Genomic DNA, 17,720 nt, shown 5'->3' on the forward strand with positions numbered 1-17,720 from the left:
AATTAATATTTTTCTAATGTTATTCGCGCATCGCACGGGTTCTAATACTAGTACTAGTTAATGAGTAAAACTACAGCATTTAGTTCATTTTATTTTCTTAGAGTGCACTTTGGAGAGGAGAAAAATAATTTTTTGAAATTTAGAAAATCAAAGACCAGATCTTAATACCATTTTGGTATTTGCTACGATGCCAGCTCAAGTAAATATTTAGAACTTCATTTTAATATAAATTCCCATTTATGTTTGTGAGGTTTCCATTGTAACATACTGCTAAAAATATTAGAAATTACGTAGAAATCGGATCCAATTTTACAGAATATTCTTGATACTTTGGCTTAAACAATGTAAGGCAAAAAAAAAATATTTATATCTAAGTTCAAAAAAATACTGTTTATCTTTGGAAGGTATTAACTACTTTAGATAAATTTTAGGCGATCAATTAATTGAAGTCCACAATTAGTGGAAACAAACATAAAGAAATCTCTATAATCTCTCTACAATATCTTCTATCACAGCTCATAATTCCGACATTTTACATATAAAATATACACAACTATAATTAGAGCTAATTTTTTTTAAATTAAGCAAAATATTAACCAATAAACAGTATCCGAAAGATTTGTTCAAAGAGGTCCAAATTATTCGTTAACAAATTAATATGAGTCACTAAGCTGTTCCACATTCAAAGCCATATAAATCTAAGTCTTCACTACACTTTCAACTCTGTTAAAATCTAAAGTGTCAACTTTAGTTTATTACTTGTTAACAATTAGAAGAAGAGAATGAAAATGTGGAAAAGTATTTTGATTTTCATCTTCAATTTGTGTCTTATAGTTAAAGCAAATAATGAAAATGAAAGAAAGGTATTTTTTTTTTAATTCTTGCATTGGTGTTGTTGCTTTTTTTTCTTTCTTTTTGCCATATTGTAAGTTAAAATCTCATTTTTTAGTGATTTTATTATTATTATGTGTAACAGTCATATATTGTGTATATGGGAGAACTTCCAAAGGACACCAGCTTCTTGCTTGACAATCACCATAACCTTCTCAAACAAGCATTTGGAGAGTAAATATCTTTTTCACATATTTGCTTTTTGCAATTTTACTATTATTATTATTATTGTAAAAATGACATTGCATAGCCGTTTTCAAAATAATAGCAAAAAATATATATTTTTGTATATTTTGTATATATATATATATATTTTATGTATGTTATATATGCAAAAATATATATAAATTTTATATATTTTTGCGGTTACGATATGTAAATAGTTTCGATCGCAGGCTAAAAGAGATCTTTGCACATTATTATTGTTGTTGTTGTGCCGTTTTAGTATGATAATTTTTTTTAGCTTGAAATTAGTTACTAGAAATGGAAAAAATGAATTTGTTATTCAAGAAGTTGAGATGAAATTAAAGAGTTACTAAATATATTTTTTTTGACGATTTTTGAATTTTCAGTAGAGGACTAGCAAGAGAATCAAGGGTACTACACAGTTATGGAAGAAGTTTTAATGCATTCGTGGCAAGATTATTGCCGGGAGAAGCAGACGTTCTATCTCGTATGAAATAATAGAATATATTAAGTGAATTTAATGTCTAAAATTCATATTTCATTTTGATCAATTTTTATTATTTAATTTGAATATGCAATTTTTGCAGGTAGAGAAGACGTTATTTCAGTGTTTCCAAACACAATTCGACAACTTCGTACAACAAGATCATGGGATTTTCTTGGCATGCCTAAGAATGTTAAAAGAATACCACAAGTTGAAAGTGATATTATTGTAGGTGTTATTGATACAGGTAAGTATTTTAGAAACATTACAATGTTTGTTTGTAGTGCAAACAATTACTTAACATACAAATAAGGCGGAGCCAGAATTTGAAATTTAAAAGTTCGGGATTCTAATCTTTTTAAGTTACTTCATTCTAAATTAATAATTTATACATATTTAACAGATTTTTAGTGACAAATATAGAGTTGAACCGAAGCTACTAGATTTGGTCGAACCCGTAGTTGACATTTGACACTATAACTTCTCCCCCGATTACATATTATAGGCTTGTGCACATGCAGGGTACAACTTGTCTGAGACGGTGACATGTGACACAACTTTGTTCAAAATTATCATTATAACATTTATTTTTTTATTTATTCCAATATGTATGAAAAATCATGTGTACAACACTATTTATACTTACTTACCTTTTTGGAAATTATATGCATTTAGGAATATGGATTGAATCACCAAGTTTCAATGATGAAGGCTTTGGGCCTCCACCTTCCAAATGGAAAGGCAAATGTGACAAGGGCGTCAACTTCACTAAATGCAACAAGTAAGTTTACTTACAATAACAAGTAACTCTACCTAGCAAGTATGATATAGTAATTTAAAAAGTAGATTAACAATCTGCCAAAAAGGTTAAATTTCACCGGTAATATAAAAAGAATAGGAAATTTGGCATAACTGGTAAAGTTGTTGCCATGTGACAAGGACGTCATGGTTTAAGCCGTGAAAATAGCCTCTTGTGGAAAGATTGGTCTTTTTAATGTAAAAAATGAAAAAAAAAATTACATGATCTATGTATATAACTAAATCCATATTTTTCACAAATGAACAGCAAAGTGATCGGAGCACAATACTTCAATCTTGAAAACATAGCGCCAACTGATCGAATGACACCAGCCGATTTCGATGGCCATGGCACCCACACAGCTTCCACAGTTGCTGGAATATCCGTCCCTGGCGCCAGCTTATACGGTTTAGCCAAAGGCACAGCGCGCGGAGGAGTCCCGTCCGCGCGCATTGCTACTTATAAAGCATGTTGGGAAATTGGCTGCACAGACAGTGACATCTTAGCAGCATTTGATGCAGCAATTGCTGATGGCGTCGACGTTATTTCCTTGTCCGTTGGAGGAGCCGCGCGCGATTTCTTCGACGATACAATAGCTATTGGAGCATTCCATGCGCTGAAGAAAGGGATATTAACATCTTGTGCTGGTGGAAATGATGGTCCTACTCTGCAAACCATAGAAAATGTTGCACCTTGGATTTTTACTGTGGCTGCTAGTAGCATTGATAGACAGTTTGAAACTGATGCTATGTTGGGTAATGGAGTCCAAATTTCTGTGAGTTCCTAAATTCCTTTTCTTCACTTAAAACCTTATTTTTTTAAAACTGTTGTGTACGCGCTAGCGTGTGTGCGCCTCGATTAATTCCATGGGATACCTGCTACCTCCCATCAGTAACAGGTATCAAGTAACTTTGTCCGCCAAGAATTGGACAAATTGAAAGAAATCAACTAGTATTTTTGCCTCCGCCGAGATCTAAACCAGAGACCTTATAGTCTCAATCCACTTTATTGATCATTAGTGTCAACTTTTTTTTAATCATCCGATATGTGAAACGTATTGATACGGCTAATTCGGATTCATGCCGAGTAGGTCCAATTAGGGGGTAAAACACTTCCTATCGAGAAGTTTTCTGGCCCCAAAACTCGAACTCAAGACCTGTAGTTGAGGATGGAGGGATCCCACAAACCATCCCACCATACTTTTTGATCATTACATAACTAAAAGAAGAAGTGTTGTTACAAGTTCTATATACTTACTGCAATTTTTTTAATAGGGACTTTCAATCAACACATTTGAACCGACGAAAAAATGGTTTCCCTTAACCTCGGGATCTCTTGCTGAAGCAAAGAATGCATCTGATCATGGAAATTCAAGGTATGTACATGTTATGACAACAAGATTCAATACTCCTTCCGTTTCAATTTATGTGACACTATTTTATTATTAGTCTGTCACAGGAAGAATAACACATAACGTCATATTTTACCATTAACGAGAAGCTTTTATAGCCACATAAATGTTTATCACATGTTTAAGACCTTAAATTTCAAAAGTCTGATAATTAACCACGCAAATGTTATGGCATGTTAAAGACCAAAATTATCAAATATCGTACCTTATTCCTTTCTTAACTACGTGTCGAATCAAACTGCATCACGTTTTACGTTTATTTCTTTAATTTATTGTTGCAGTTCTTGTGATATTGGAACTTTGGAGGAGAGCAAAGTGAAAGGGAAGATAGTATATTGCCTTGGAAGTAGTGGACAAGATTACACCATCAAAGACTTGAAAGGAGCTGGTGCCATTATATTAGCTGATAGGATGACAGATACTGCATTTTCCACTGTTATATCAGCAACATCTATCAATCCTAAAGATGCTTCACAAATTGAGAAGTACATATATTCTACAAAGTACGTTTTTGATTAATTAATTTTACATAAGGTATTGTCATGTGACCAGGAGGTCACGGGTTCGAGCCGTGAAAACAGCCTCTTATAGAAATGTAGGGTAAGGCTGCGTACAATAGACCCTTGTGGTCCGGCCCTTCTCCAGACCCCGCGCAAAGCGAGAGCTTAGTGCACCGGGTTACTCCTGCCCCAAGTTATAATTGAGTTGCTATGTTTTCTCTAATTATTTTTTATGCATTTTCAGATCACCACAAGCTGTGATATACAAATCAAGAACTGTGAACGTCACTGCACCATTTGTGACTTCTTTCTCATCTCGAGGACCCCAACCAATCAGTCTCAACATTCTCAAGGTGAAAAATAAATTCAGTGTCTTCATCTCCTCAAGGCATCTGACACTGCTTCGTAAAAATATTTATGTAGGGAGAAAAATATTATATGAAAAACAGTATTTATATTTACAATAGTCTGACACAATAATACAAAGTAAATATCAATTTGGGAAAGAAAGCTTAACAACTACCATGCTCAAATCCACTTATAAAGCAAAATTGTAAGAATAGGCCGACTCTGCTTGTGCAAAATCCTGTGTATGCCACTACGTCTCTCCTGTCTCACCTGAAGTACTTTTATTGCAGCCTGATATTGCTGCACCAGGATTGAGCATCTTGGCTGCATATTCAGGATTGACTACTCTCACTGGAAATAATGAAGACAACCGCGTCGTGAAATATAACGTAGAATCAGGCACGTCGATGGCTTGCCCCCATGCTGCAGCAGCCACAGCCTATGTTAAATCCTTCCATCCCGACTGGTCTCCTGCTGCTATCAAGTCCGCTCTTATGACTACAGGTACAATTCCGAACATATTTTAACCTGTTGTAGTAGGTAACCTTTCTTATCTTTCATGTTACTTATCACACTTCTTATAGACAATTTCCTTTACACTTATCTTTTAAGCGACCTGATAGTGGAAAAAGTTGTTTATACTGTTGATATATAGAAGTTAAACGCTTTCAAGTTGACAAACGTTCTGGTTTTATTTCAGCTAAATCTATGAAGATTAGGCCAGTGGGAGCTGAATTAGCCTCAGGTGCAGGGCAAATAAATCCCAGAAAGGCAATTAACCCTGGTTTAATCTATGACCTTGATTTTGACTCATACATAAGTTATTTTTGTAAAGAAGGGTATAACAGCACAAACATTGCCTTACTCACTGGAAGCAAAAAGTACAACTGCTCAAGCGTTCCGAAAGCGAAAGGAACAGATGGTCTGAACTATCCTTCAATGCACCTACAACTTAACCATGCAAATTCAAGTGATATTTCTGCAGTATATTATAGAACTGTAACTTATGTTGGCCGAGGCAAAGCTGTGTACAAGGCGAAAATCAGGGCGCCAAAGGGACTTTCTATAACAGTTGTGCCAAAGATTTTGTCATTCAGTCAAGTGAATGAGAAGAAGTCTTTTAGAGTTATATTGAAGGGGAAATTCATTAGAGAAAGATCTTGGTTCCTTTCTGGTTCTTTAGTTTGGAGTGGCAAGAAACCTAATGTTAAAAGTCCTATCCTAGTTTACAGGCCATTGTTTGTTAATACTTATTAAAGCTAGATGTTATTCAATAAATACATTTTGCCATATTTTCTTAAATGTTTGATAGAGTAGTAAATTTTGAATCTTTTGACTTTCCTTTCCATTTTGGAGCTAGATGTTTAATCTGATTAAGGCATTCTCATTATTTTTAGGTTTAGGATGGACAAGGTCAGAATTAAAAAAGCAATTTACGTAGGCGCTTGCGGCTTTTCGCTTTCAATAGGAAGGTCATCTTTCAATTGCAGGAAAGGTCAACCTCACAAAAATTGTAAATAGGGTCAGCTGCTAGCTCTAACCGAACTTTTAGTATATATAAGTACGACGAAAGACAACCTGCTTCTCAAAGGCGAGGAAGAACCAACTTCAAGCAAGCGGAGCACATTTTTTTCTAAATAGGGTGGGGAAGGAAGGTAAGAAGGGCAAGTAAGCTAGAAATTGTGTATAGTAAGATGGGGAGGAGGGGGGGAGAGGGGAGAGGGGGCTGCGGAGGGTTCTAGGGCGAAATTAACTTTGTTATCTGAGCAATTTTGAATACTACATAGACAAATTTGAACCTCTTTGCCAACAACAACAACAACAACATATCCAGTAATATCCCACACCGTGGGGTTTGGAGAGGGTAGTGTGTACGCAGACTTTACCCCTACCTTGTGAGGATAGAGAGGTTATTTCCAATAGACCCTCAGCTTAAGAAAGTATAAGCACCACATTAATGAAAATATAGATAAGAAGGGACAGTACCAAGAAGCCATATAAAAGCAGACTAAAAACAACCAGATAGTAAGGTGATCAACAATGAAAGAAATAACGGTTAGTCATAAAAACCTACTACCAACAGAAAGCGAGACTGTGTGCCAATACTAGTGTTATAAATACTCTAGACTACCTACTCTACTACCCTAATCATCGACCTCCATACTTTCCTATCAAGGGTCATGTCTTCGGTCAGCTGAAGTTGTGCCATGTCTTGCCTAATAGCATCTCCCCACCTCTTCTTTGGCCTACCTTTACCTCTCCGTAGGCCCTCCAACGTCAACCTCTCACACCTCCTCACCGGGGCGTCTGTGCTCCTCCTCCTCACATGACCAAACCACCTAAGTCGCGCTTCCCGCATCTTGTTCTCAATAGGAGTCACACTCACCTTGTCGCGAATAACCTCATTTCTGATCCTATCTAATCTGGTGTGCCCGCACATCCATCTCAACATCCTCATCTCTGCTACCTTCATCTTCTGGACATGAGCAATCTTGACTGGCCAACACTCAGCCTCATAAAACATCGTTGGTCTGACTACCACTCTGTAGAACTTACTCTTAAGTTTCGGTGGCACCTTCTTGTCACACAAAACACCGGAAGCGAATCTCCATTTCATTCATCCCGCCCCAATACGATGTGTGACATCTTCATCAATCTCCCCATCCCCTTAAATAATAGACCCAAGGTACGTAAAACTCCCTCTCCTAGGGATGACCTGCGAGTCCAGCCTCACCTCCCCTTCCCCTCCTTAAGTCTCGCCACTGAACTTACACTCCAAGTATTCTGTCTTGGTCCTGCTCAACTTGAAACCTTTAGATTCCAGGGTCTGCCCCCATACCTATAATTGCGCGTTCACACCATCTCGCGTCTCGTAAATCAATACAATATCATCTGCAAATAGCATGCACCACGACAACGCGTCAGTACATCCATCACCAGAGCAAACAAAAAAGAGCTGAGTGCCGACCCCTGATGCAACCCCATCATCACCGAAAAATGGTCCGAGTCTGTCACGCCCAACCTCGGGGAGCGCGACCAGCGCTCAACCGAGTGAACCCGGTCGAGCAAGCCTATTAAACCTTTCCTACCCGACTCATTCATAATTCAAAAAGGGATCGCATCACCATTTGTAAAACCGGGGAGAGATCAGTTATATAAATATATAAACGTTGCTAGTTCATCTTCCTTATATACATTATGCCATAGTTGAGTTTCCAAAATACAACTCGATCCAACGACCACCCCAACATACATACATGACCCACAAAAACGTCTACGGAGCCTCTAAGGATACAAAAGAGCAACATGATAATGCCGGCAACAACGCCTCGGCTATACCTCAAAATGTGAAAACTTATACAAAAGGACTACATAACCCCTGGGAGAAATGGGGCTCACCAAGACTGCTGTGAGGAGAGAAAGAGAACACCACTATCTGCGATCGGCACTATCTGCGATGGAACCACCTACATCCATTCAAAGATGTAGCACCCCCGACAAAAGGGACGTTAGTACTGTCGAATAGTACTAGTATGTAAGGAAAACACCAATCTTAGTAGGATGAATAGTGAAACAAAGAGAAGGTAGTCATAATAATCAATAAGTACTTCATAGAAATACAAAGAAAACACCAAGTAAGGATCACATAGTTTCCAATTCAGTCTTTCCATCTTTTTAGATTAATAATCTTTAGTGCCAAAGCCACAACTCACAATGCCACCGTATTTTTACACGGAGTCCGGTCTCGGCACGATCGGCTAAGCCAGCTCAAGTGAGACATATCCATATCCACAATGTAATTCAATAATCCCAATACAAATGCAACCATGTGTACAGCATGGCGTCCGATCTCGGCCCGATCGGCTAAGCCATCTCACTTGAGACATAACCTCTTTCAACTGTCCACTCAATTCACATTTCTTTCTCATCTTCATTACATGGCACAAACATCCTCATTTATAAAGTAGTTCTTGGCACTTGGGCACATTTTACAATTCAAGTCTTTCCCTTTTTATTTGTTCAAATAACATCATCATTCATGTCGATAAGTACCATCACATAAGGCATTCCACACATAAGGGAAGGAGCTTGAAAAATCATAATTACGTTCTCAAATAGCATGATGGCATGGTAACCATCTAAAATAATTAGGGAACATGAATCTTTCAATCAAACACACTAAGGCAAACAATTCTAGTATAATCAAGTTGGAACTTACACCAATTATTCGGACACCAGGAGTTCGATTCTAAGAAGAAGAGAGTTAGCCATACATACCTCAATTGCGCTTCTATAGACTCTACAATTATCCGGAACTCTTAGCAACCTCAGTCTATTTTTTCAATATACAAATTGAACCCAAAATTAGGAAAACGTTCATGGTTCTAGTTCACTTTTTTTGTCCCCACACTCTTTATCACATGCATGCAAGATGAACAACCCTCATACCCATGGACCATCTTATTAATACTCCATTATAGCTATGTTTGAAATTAAGAGCTGTGGTGATGAATTCTTACCTTTTGGATGAAGAATTTGGTGCTCTACTTGAATATTTTCAAGCCTTGAGTGATGGTTGAAGATTAATTGATGGGAATTAGGCTCTCCCTCTAGAACCCTCTCTCTCTCACACTAGAAATATCAGAAATGAGCTTCAAAATAGGCTAAATGGGTGTTTTAACGGAATGGGGGTCGGATTTTAAATAAAGAAAAATGGTGCCCCGACACAGGTCTGCGGTCGCATATGCGACCGCATTAATGGTTATGTGGTCCGCAAAGTGACCGCAGAAATGGCCCTCAGGGGCCTAAACTTTCGGCTCAGGTATACGACCAGTATGCGGTCCGCATACTTGTTCTGCGGTCGCATAATGCACCGCAGAACTCCCTCCGCAGAAACCCAAGAGGAATTATGCAACCAAATATGCGGTCTGCACATCGATTATGTGGTCGCATAATCGACCGCAAAACTGACCTCAAGTTGGCCAAACTTACTGCTTCACTCTGCAGCCATTATGCGGTCCGCAGAGTGATTATGCGGCCGCATAATGGGCCGCAAAAACGTATTTTTCTGCGAAACATTTTCCTCTCAGTCCGTAGGGTACTGTTCAATCCAAAAGGTCCGAACGAAGAATTTCTACTATAATAACTCAGGAATCTAACTTGGCACCACGAAACCCCGAGTTTTTGGTTAAAATATTTACGGGTCCTTACAAAGTCCCCACCCACCGTCCTCACTTGGGTCTTTACTCCATCATACATAACCTTAATCAACCTAACGTAGGCAACAGGTACACCTCTAGCCTCCAACATCTCCATAAAACCTCCCTCAGAACTTTATCGTACACCTTTTCTAAGTCGATGAACACCATATGCAAGTCCTTCTTTCTCTCCCTATACTGCTCCATCAATCTCCTAACAAAGTGGATGGCTTCTGTAGTCGAACGCCCCGGCATAAACCCAAACTGGTTCTCAGAAATAGAGACACTCCTCCTCACCCTTAGCTCTATCACTCTCTCCCAGACTTTCATAGGATGGCTAAGCAACTTGATACCCCGATAGTTATTGCAATTTTGGATACCACCCTTGTTCTTGTATACAGGAACCATCGTGCTCCACCTCCACTATTCTGGCATCTTCTTCATTCTAAAAATGACATTAAATAACCTAGTGTGTCACTCCAAGCCCGCCTTGCCCACACTCTTCCAAAACTCCACCGGGATTTCAAATATGTCGTTATATAAAATTACCTTCCATTGTCACACAACAATGCATTAAAAATATTATATTTAAAGTAACAATAAAGTACAAGAAACCACATATTGGTACATTCTCTTCCATTATACACTCTCGGCAAAACGAAATTCCCACAAAACTGGCAATGATTTTCTATAGTATCATCACTCTTGGAAGTTTTAAAGCTCCTACTACATGTACAACTCATGCTTTAGACATGTTACATCAAAACCTATCTCTTACTGAAATCAGAATATCTCTCACTCAAGAGATAGTAGTTTTAAAACCCTCCGGCGGTTCCAATATTTCCTCAATGAGTTATCTCTGGTATACATGCAGCTGATGCATACTGCACATTGAACAAAATGATGATAATGTGATTTGTCCACATTTTACATTAAAGAGTCCGACCACCTCGTTCAGATCAAGCTTAAATTAGAGAGTGACAATCTTTTTTGACCTAACCTCATGCCTCGGAAGCTTAGTGGTGCGGGCCAAACTGATCAGAATGCTGGCTTCTTAATTTCAGTAACTCTTTTCTTCGTTTCCGAGCCTCTGCTGCTGCGTGGGCATCGACTGGAGTTTTGCTAGAGGAGATGATGCATTCTTGAGATGTCTTTTCTGAAGTATCTGCTACATGTCCCACAGTACAAGAAACAGCTCCGATATCAGGGGCATTGTCTTGTTGAGAGCTAATACGTTCAGAGGTACCAAGCTGTATGTGCGAACTTGAAGGTTGCCGGCTTCCTTCGGACGCACCTCCTTCTGGTAGAAAACAAAGTGCAGGCTTGTGAAGAAAGTCTCTTTGCGTAGCTTTTATTGATTGAGGAGCATCTGCCTCGACTTCATGAGCAATCGCTGCTTGGTTGTTCTCCGTGTTCAGATATGAAGTACTACACTGATGGACCAAGGAAGTCTCCGCATGTTTATCAGTAAGGGTAGAGGACAAAGGAAGAAATGGACTGCTACTTTGAGGATGAAATGGGATCAAACACGGGAAGGGAAGTACAAATAGTGGATTTCCAGGGTTAGAACTCTCTTGTCTGTTAATAGAATTTAATTCTCCAGAAGTAGGTGAAGGCAACACCGATGTAATATCAGAAATATTTTGGGAACCACACTGTAATAGGAAAGCATTGAAGGGTTGAATGATGGACGGCCAAAAGAAAGGTGCTATTGGAGATTGGTTAAAAAGAGAGGTCAGAATTGGATTTGGGATTGGAGTCGGAGTTGCAGCTGTACTTGTAGAGGAGATTTCTACAGGTTTTGACTTAGAACCACCATCTATTTCCTCTGCTTCAGCCTTCTCTATTTTAGCTACCTGCAGAATGCCGAAGTCATTCGTTATAGCTTTTCACATGTTATATGTTCAAGTCAATGATATATATCTTTCATATTCTGAATAAAACCAGGAACAAAGGATTACCCGTATTCTTAAGCTAGTATGTTCGTTCTTCAAAGATTCGTACTCCCTAGCAGCCAGCTCCTTTTTCTACATGTCACAAATATCATCCGTTAAAAGACGAGTATGTGGAGATTTGTAGCATGCTATAAAAAAGCAATGTAATAGTTGGACAAGTAACCTAAGATTGCAAGTACCAAGTTATGTATTACATTTTCAAATTATTGGTCCCAACTCAAATAATAAATGAGCAAAGAAATGACCAAATACCTTCTTCAAATTTTCGTTCTCCGATGCAAGATCAGCTGCTTTTTTTGTCAATTCTTCGTACATGGCCTATGAAGAAATAATTACATGAACACGATATTTTCTGTTAGCCACAACCTGGGATTCGACAAATACAAGAAATGTACAACTCTCTGAGATCAGAAAATTCTCGATAACGATATACTGCATAATATTAAGACCTTGCCATCTCTGTAAGCTGGTTACACCGTTAAGAAGACAAGTGAACAGAAATATAATGCAATTTTCTAACACAGAGATACTGCAGGAGGGAAATAAGCAATAACTATACGACTCAAATTCGAGCTAGTTCAAAACATCAAACTTCTAATAAATCTTAAGCATTTTGCATTCAACTAGTTGATAAACAACCGACAGAAAGCCAATCGAATAGGAGTTTATGTTCAACAAATTACAAGAGCTCTGAGGAAGAGAGATTGCACTAAAAATGTGGCCTGCATTAGCAATAAGAATTAGACCCCGATAATAGACTGATGTTGCTGAATAGAATATAGCTCGGATGAGCATACCAGCTTACCTGTCTCCGGCGAATTGTCTGCCTAGCAGACTCTCTATTTGCTAACACACGACACAGCCTTCTTTCTTCCCTCTCCTCCTGAGATGATCAGAAATCAACCAACAAAACCCGAACACTCTAAAGGATATATCAATAAGAGATTAAAATTGTTCCGCACCTCAGTCAAATTCTGCCTCGATCTTCTGCTGGCAATTGGCGGATAATTTAGAGCGTGCCGAGGGCTTGTTTTGAGTTCAGATTCCTGCTCAGGGTGCATAGCTATTGCTTGCTCCTGTTAAAAGCAAAAGCATTACTCAAACTTTTCCAAGGCTTGAAAATGATAAAAGTCAAAGTATCCGCTGACGAGATTCTTTCTTTCTTAGAGTCCTTTTTCCTCGAAATGAGAGTTCAAAGCTCATGGAGAAACTCCATTGGATAAAAATGTCAAACTTATCTTCACTAAAAGATGTGAAAGAGACAGAAAAATCATGTCAAAAGCTAAAAATGAAGTCCACATAAAACAAGACAAACTATACTGACCTGTGCCTTCTGCCTAAGAGAGAATACCGGCAAAGTCTACAACAATGCTAATATTACAACTTTTCTTCTTTTTTTTCTTTTCTTTTTGCATGAAATGCTATACAACTATAAACCTTTTCTATTTTGCTTAAGCAATTAAACAGCAAAATGGTGATCTATTACAAGCCATCACTCGCTGCTTTTTGAGATCACCATTGTAAATTCAGATAAGAAGACACTCTTATCAGTTGTATAAAGCTCAAGAGTCAAGCAGCACAAGGATGGTGCTCTTCTTGTTATCTACTTGAGCATATTATTCTTTTTAGCAAGAATCCATTTAAGAAATGTATATTAAAAACCATTAACGGTTCCAAAAAAAACCTATATTAGAACCATTTAACTTATAAACTTCACATTCTTTTCCAAAGAAACTCCTATCTTGTGGAATTTTTAGGGCTAACTTTCACATCTCTTTTCAACAGCTTCCCATGAAATCGGAGAGATACATACGATGCCAGTGCTGGAAGGGGAAATGGAACGGCTCCAGATAAGCAAAGTGGTAATTGCAATGAAATATTCTTAACACCTAGCATCCATGATCAAGAAGGGAGTTGCAGAGCGGATTTTAACCTAAATATTTCCGGAGAATGACTTCTACTTACTTACTAAAGCAGAACCTCGAAATACCAGTAGCAGTTTCAAAATAGAAAGTGATCAGTATGGAAATGCTAATAAGAAACAGTTCATCTTGTAAGCCTCTAATAGGCTAATGATGGTAGGCTATAATCTTGTGTTTTAGTCGCTTATTGCACTCTAATTTACTGCATTTTACTTGTTTTGAGCTTTAATTGCTAGTCTTTTGCACTTATTGTGTGTGTTATGCCTTGTAGGAGTGATTCCGAGTTATGTAGATGTTGTGGAACTAATTCGAGCTATTTGGAGTTTTGAAGTCTGAGTAAAAGCCCAAGGGATTAAGCACGGATCGTGTTCGGGGATCGAGGATCACTTCTGGACGTCAAAAATCAAGGAAGAAGCAACAGCTGAAGAAATGCACTAGTGCGACGCACTGTGTGACGCAGTAGTGTAATTTTGTGTCAGGAATTGACAAAGTTCAGAGGTTGGGTTTCTATGGTCTAACAAGAAAAAGCACTAATGCTACGCACAGTGCGACGCATGAAAAGCAATAAGTTTGCAAGTTTTTCTATTTCGTCTAGGAAAGAGTCATTTCGTTTGGGCCCGACAATACTTGGTATAAATACATGAAAAAATGTTATTTTCTCGACTTTTGACATATTGGAGACCTAAGGAGGAGTTGGAGAAACAAAAACACACGGAGTTCATCATTCAATCCTCACTCAAGACCCGAGTTTGGTTTGAATTTATGTTTTCCTATACTTTTATTATATTTGTGATGAATTACTCCATATTTATGGAGTAGTTCTCTTTAGGGTTTGATGGATTTGGTGTATTGATGATTGTTTGTGGATTATAACTCTAGTTTTATGTATTGAAGCGTTTTTGGATGATTTAATTGTTGCATCTATATTCACTAGTTCATGTACTCGAGAGAGACATAACTTGTGATATCTTTGCATTATATTGTTGGTTGAGTTCATTAATTCTTCTTAGTAATCGAAAGAGGCTAGTTGAATCATTGATTAAACCTAGTTAGGAGGATAATCGAGAGAGGTTTTCCTAAAGACCAATCCACTACGCATTCTTACATATCTTCACGTGCTTAAATTGGTTCATCTTGGGAGGTTAAAAGTTAATCGAGAGAGGAGTTTTTGTTGAACGTTTGAACTAATAATTGAGTGAATACGAGAGACTCACTTGAACATTAGAAGTGAAATATCTAGAGTTAGATCCCAAACAATTATCTTGCACATATCCTATCAACCCCTATTTTCTCCCATTGACAACTTCCTTGCTTATCTTTGTTTCGATTGTCATTAGTCAATAGCTTTAGACTCTTAGTTAATTTTAATTAGAAATCATATAAACCTCAATTGCTGATTCTCCTGGATAGCAACCAATCTAGAAACTACGAGAATACTGTTTAAATTCAATCTATGTGGATACGATATTATACTATACTATATTTGATTAGCGAGCATAATTTAAGTGTGTGTTTCGAGCTCGTCAGCAAATATGTCAAAGAAGGCATTACTACGATCTTGATTAATACATATGTAAAACTGTAGTGTCTGAGTTGGATCTTGACGATTCATCAATGCTTTGAGAAGATTTTTCCACCTCCTATAAAGAGACAATAACAATGAGAGGAACCCCTCTTCATTAATTTTTTTTTCTCCATCATCCCCGACTGCATTTTCAATTATGTACTTAATAACTAACGGTATTCTGGAGTAAATACATGAAAGCTAAAGATAGTGCAATCACCTCTTTACAAGAGTCATCCTCTATAAAAATACTTCACTATAATAGCCAAATTTTCTTTGGAACCAAATTTTCATGTTACGTTATAATATATGTTCTCTGTGACAACACTTCACCATAGCAACCAAAAAATGTCGAAATTAATGAAATTGTTATAGAGAGATTTGATTGTATATCTATTAGATATGAGAATGTGCAAACACCAATCTTGTAAAGGATGACCTTTGATCCATATCCATTCTTTTGTTTTACAAATTTGTCACCCAACCATAGCTAAGTATATGTTACATGTGCACAAAGTTTAAAAATTTAGAACCTAAGTTTTGTTCCCTGAAGTGCTTAACTCACTAACCTGGATCTTAATCTCTTCTACTCATTTTTCCCACATTAAACTTCGCATTCTCCTTTACCTCGCACCACTCATAAATGAAAAGAAGAAAGCATTTATAATTAAACCGTTCAACATGCTTCTTCAATATACCTCAAAAGATAGTAAACTAGAAGAATTAAAAACAGAAATCTTTGAAATTCACAATAAGGTTTTGAGGATTGCAATCAAAATCAAGAAAACCTTTATTTCCAAGAATTAGTCGAGGTACTAGATGATTAATAAGCAAACAATGTAAATGACTTACTTACATTCTCATCTCTCCTTAGACATCATTGCTTTGAGAGGAATTAGCAATTAGTAACAAAAGCTAAACCATAAAAGGGCAGCCCGGTGCACGAAACATTTCGCGTTCACGCAAGGCCCGGGAAAGGGCAGCACCCTAAAGGGGTGTGATTTAGACAGTCTACCCTAATGCAAGCATCAATGGCTGATTCCATGGCTTGATCCCGAGACCTATAGGTCATACGGAGACAACTTTACTGTTGCTACAAGACTCCCTTTCAACAAAAGCTAAACAATCAATGCAAAATTCCCTGAATGACAGCCCATTGCACTAAGCTCCCGCTATGTGGGGGGTTCGAAGAACGGCCGGACCACAAGGGTTTATTGTACGCAACCTTATCCTGCATTTTTGCAATAGGCTGTTTCCGCGGCTTGAGCCTGTGACCTACATGGCAGCAACTTTACCAGTAACGCCCAGGCTCCCCTTCAATTGCAAAATTTCCTAAATTGTAAAAAGAAAATAAAATACAAGAAAGGCACCACATTGTCATTACAACAAATGCAAAAATAAAAGCTACTCTAGTATTATTTTTTTCATCTAAGGAAAAGAGACTCCTAACTCACCTCATTTTGTGACTAAGATTAAGAGCTATTTTTTCATCTAAAGAATATACATACGCATATGACCAATGCCTGCATACATATAGACATTATGATCATAATTCATAAACTACCCCATCACAAACAATATTCAGTACATAATAATCCAAAATTTAAATAATAATAATAATAATAATAATAATAATAATAATAAAAAAAAACTCCTAATATATACTGTAATCGCAAACTAGTTTGGGGTCGAAAATAGAAACTTGAAAAAAAAAAAAAGAAGAAAAGACCAACCTCAGAGCGACCAGCCAAATAAGCCAACGCTTGTGCTGCTTCCAGCTCACACTCCACCACTTCATCTTCACCATCTCCATCACCAGAAAACTTCCCTTCCTCCGCCGTGCACGGCGGCGTTGATTCTTCTACCTGTTTGGTATTCATATTCATAGTATGAAATTTTTTAAAAATAAAACTAAACGTTTAAGTGAGGACAAGAAAGCAGAATAAAAAGAGAGGAGAGAAAAGGCGGTGAATGAGCGCCACGTGTCTTGACAGATCACAAACAAACACTGCCCTTTGCAACTACGAACCCATGTATCTCCAAATACCACGTGTTTACAACGTCCCACGTAGGATACTTCACGTGCCAGAGGAATGGGCACGTGCGAAGTTAATTTTGCTTTTTGGCAGTTTCTAGTCTAGCGTAAGGGATTGCGGCTTTTCCACTTGTCCAAAGAAGTATAGGGATGAAATGGATATCTGCACGATTAACCAAAGACGAATTAATCCACCTAGCCGTCCCTGTTTAAACTAAAAATAGTCGTAATATATATTTATATAATTATATATAATTAATATATAAATTATGTTATGACTAAAAAAAATAAATAATAAATATGTCTGGCTATTTATGTAAAGATCCCCGCTCAAGCTCCATAAAACTCGACGCAATTGAAAATAATTAGACTGCTTTCATACCTTATCTCAGATTACCCTTTAGTGCGAGTATGAGACGTTTCGTCA

The 17,720-nt window shown here is 37.6% G+C and overlaps 2 protein-coding genes across 5 annotated transcripts; one reads left to right on the top strand and one right to left on the bottom strand.

Annotated features, from left to right (window-relative positions):
• Positions 1-715: 715 nt before the first annotated feature.
• Positions 716-5,911, top strand: LOC104104721 (subtilisin-like protease SBT4.15). 2 transcript variants are annotated; one of them, XM_009612864.3, is made up of 11 exons: positions 716-863; positions 977-1,065; positions 1,464-1,564; positions 1,665-1,808; positions 2,237-2,342; positions 2,628-3,135; positions 3,635-3,735; positions 4,053-4,274; positions 4,516-4,624; positions 4,910-5,123; positions 5,320-5,911. In XM_009612864.3, the coding sequence occupies exons 1-11, from the start codon at positions 783-785 to the stop codon at positions 5,874-5,876; spliced, it is 2,232 nt and encodes a 743-aa protein (XP_009611159.1). In that variant the 5' UTR covers positions 716-782; the 3' UTR covers positions 5,877-5,911. The 2 variants fall into 2 exon arrangements, with proteins under 2 accessions (XP_009611159.1, XP_009611160.1); XM_009612865.3 differs by having other exon boundaries at positions 1,467-1,564.
• Positions 5,912-10,372: 4,461 nt separating this feature from the next.
• On the bottom strand, positions 10,373-17,146 carry LOC104104722 (uncharacterized). 3 transcript variants are annotated; one of them, XM_033658320.2, is made up of 7 exons: positions 16,992-17,146; positions 16,713-16,781; positions 12,735-12,848; positions 12,578-12,655; positions 12,025-12,090; positions 11,779-11,844; positions 10,373-11,673 (listed from the first exon to the last, which is right to left on the bottom strand). In XM_033658320.2, the coding sequence occupies exons 3-7, from the start codon at positions 12,831-12,833 to the stop codon at positions 10,834-10,836; spliced, it is 1,149 nt and encodes a 382-aa protein (XP_033514211.1). In that variant the 5' UTR covers positions 12,834-12,848; positions 16,713-16,781; positions 16,992-17,146; the 3' UTR covers positions 10,373-10,833. The 3 variants fall into 3 exon arrangements, with proteins under 3 accessions (XP_033514211.1, XP_070035851.1, XP_009611161.1); XM_070179750.1 differs by having other exon boundaries at positions 12,735-16,590; XM_009612866.4 differs by lacking the exon at positions 16,713-16,781.
• Between the last annotated feature and the right edge of the window lie 574 nt (positions 17,147-17,720).

This window comes from Nicotiana tomentosiformis, chromosome 7 (genome assembly GCF_000390325.3).
Source record: "Nicotiana tomentosiformis chromosome 7, ASM39032v3, whole genome shotgun sequence".
NCBI lineage: Eukaryota > Viridiplantae > Streptophyta > Magnoliopsida > Solanales > Solanaceae > Nicotiana > Nicotiana tomentosiformis.

Excerpts from the sequence above, each read along its gene's own strand:
- LOC104104722 (XM_009612866.4), bottom strand. The coding sequence starts at position 17,144 with ATGAATATGAATACCAAACAGGTAGAAGAATCAACGCCGCCGTGCACG. Across the intron at positions 12,656-12,734 it reads CGAGGCAGAATTTGACTGAG|GAGGAGAGGGAAGAAAGAAG; the intron begins GTGCGGAACAAT and ends TGATCATCTCAG. Across the intron at positions 12,091-12,577 it reads AGACAATTCGCCGGAGACAG|GCCATGTACGAAGAATTGAC; the intron begins GTAAGCTGGTAT and ends ATTTCTTCATAG.
- LOC104104721 (XM_009612864.3), top strand. The coding sequence starts at position 783 with ATGAAAATGTGGAAAAGTATTTTGATTTTCATCTTCAATTTGTGTCTT. Across the intron at positions 2,343-2,627 it reads AACTTCACTAAATGCAACAA|CAAAGTGATCGGAGCACAAT; the intron begins GTAAGTTTACTT and ends ACAAATGAACAG. Across the intron at positions 5,124-5,319 it reads GTCCGCTCTTATGACTACAG|CTAAATCTATGAAGATTAGG; the intron begins GTACAATTCCGA and ends GTTTTATTTCAG.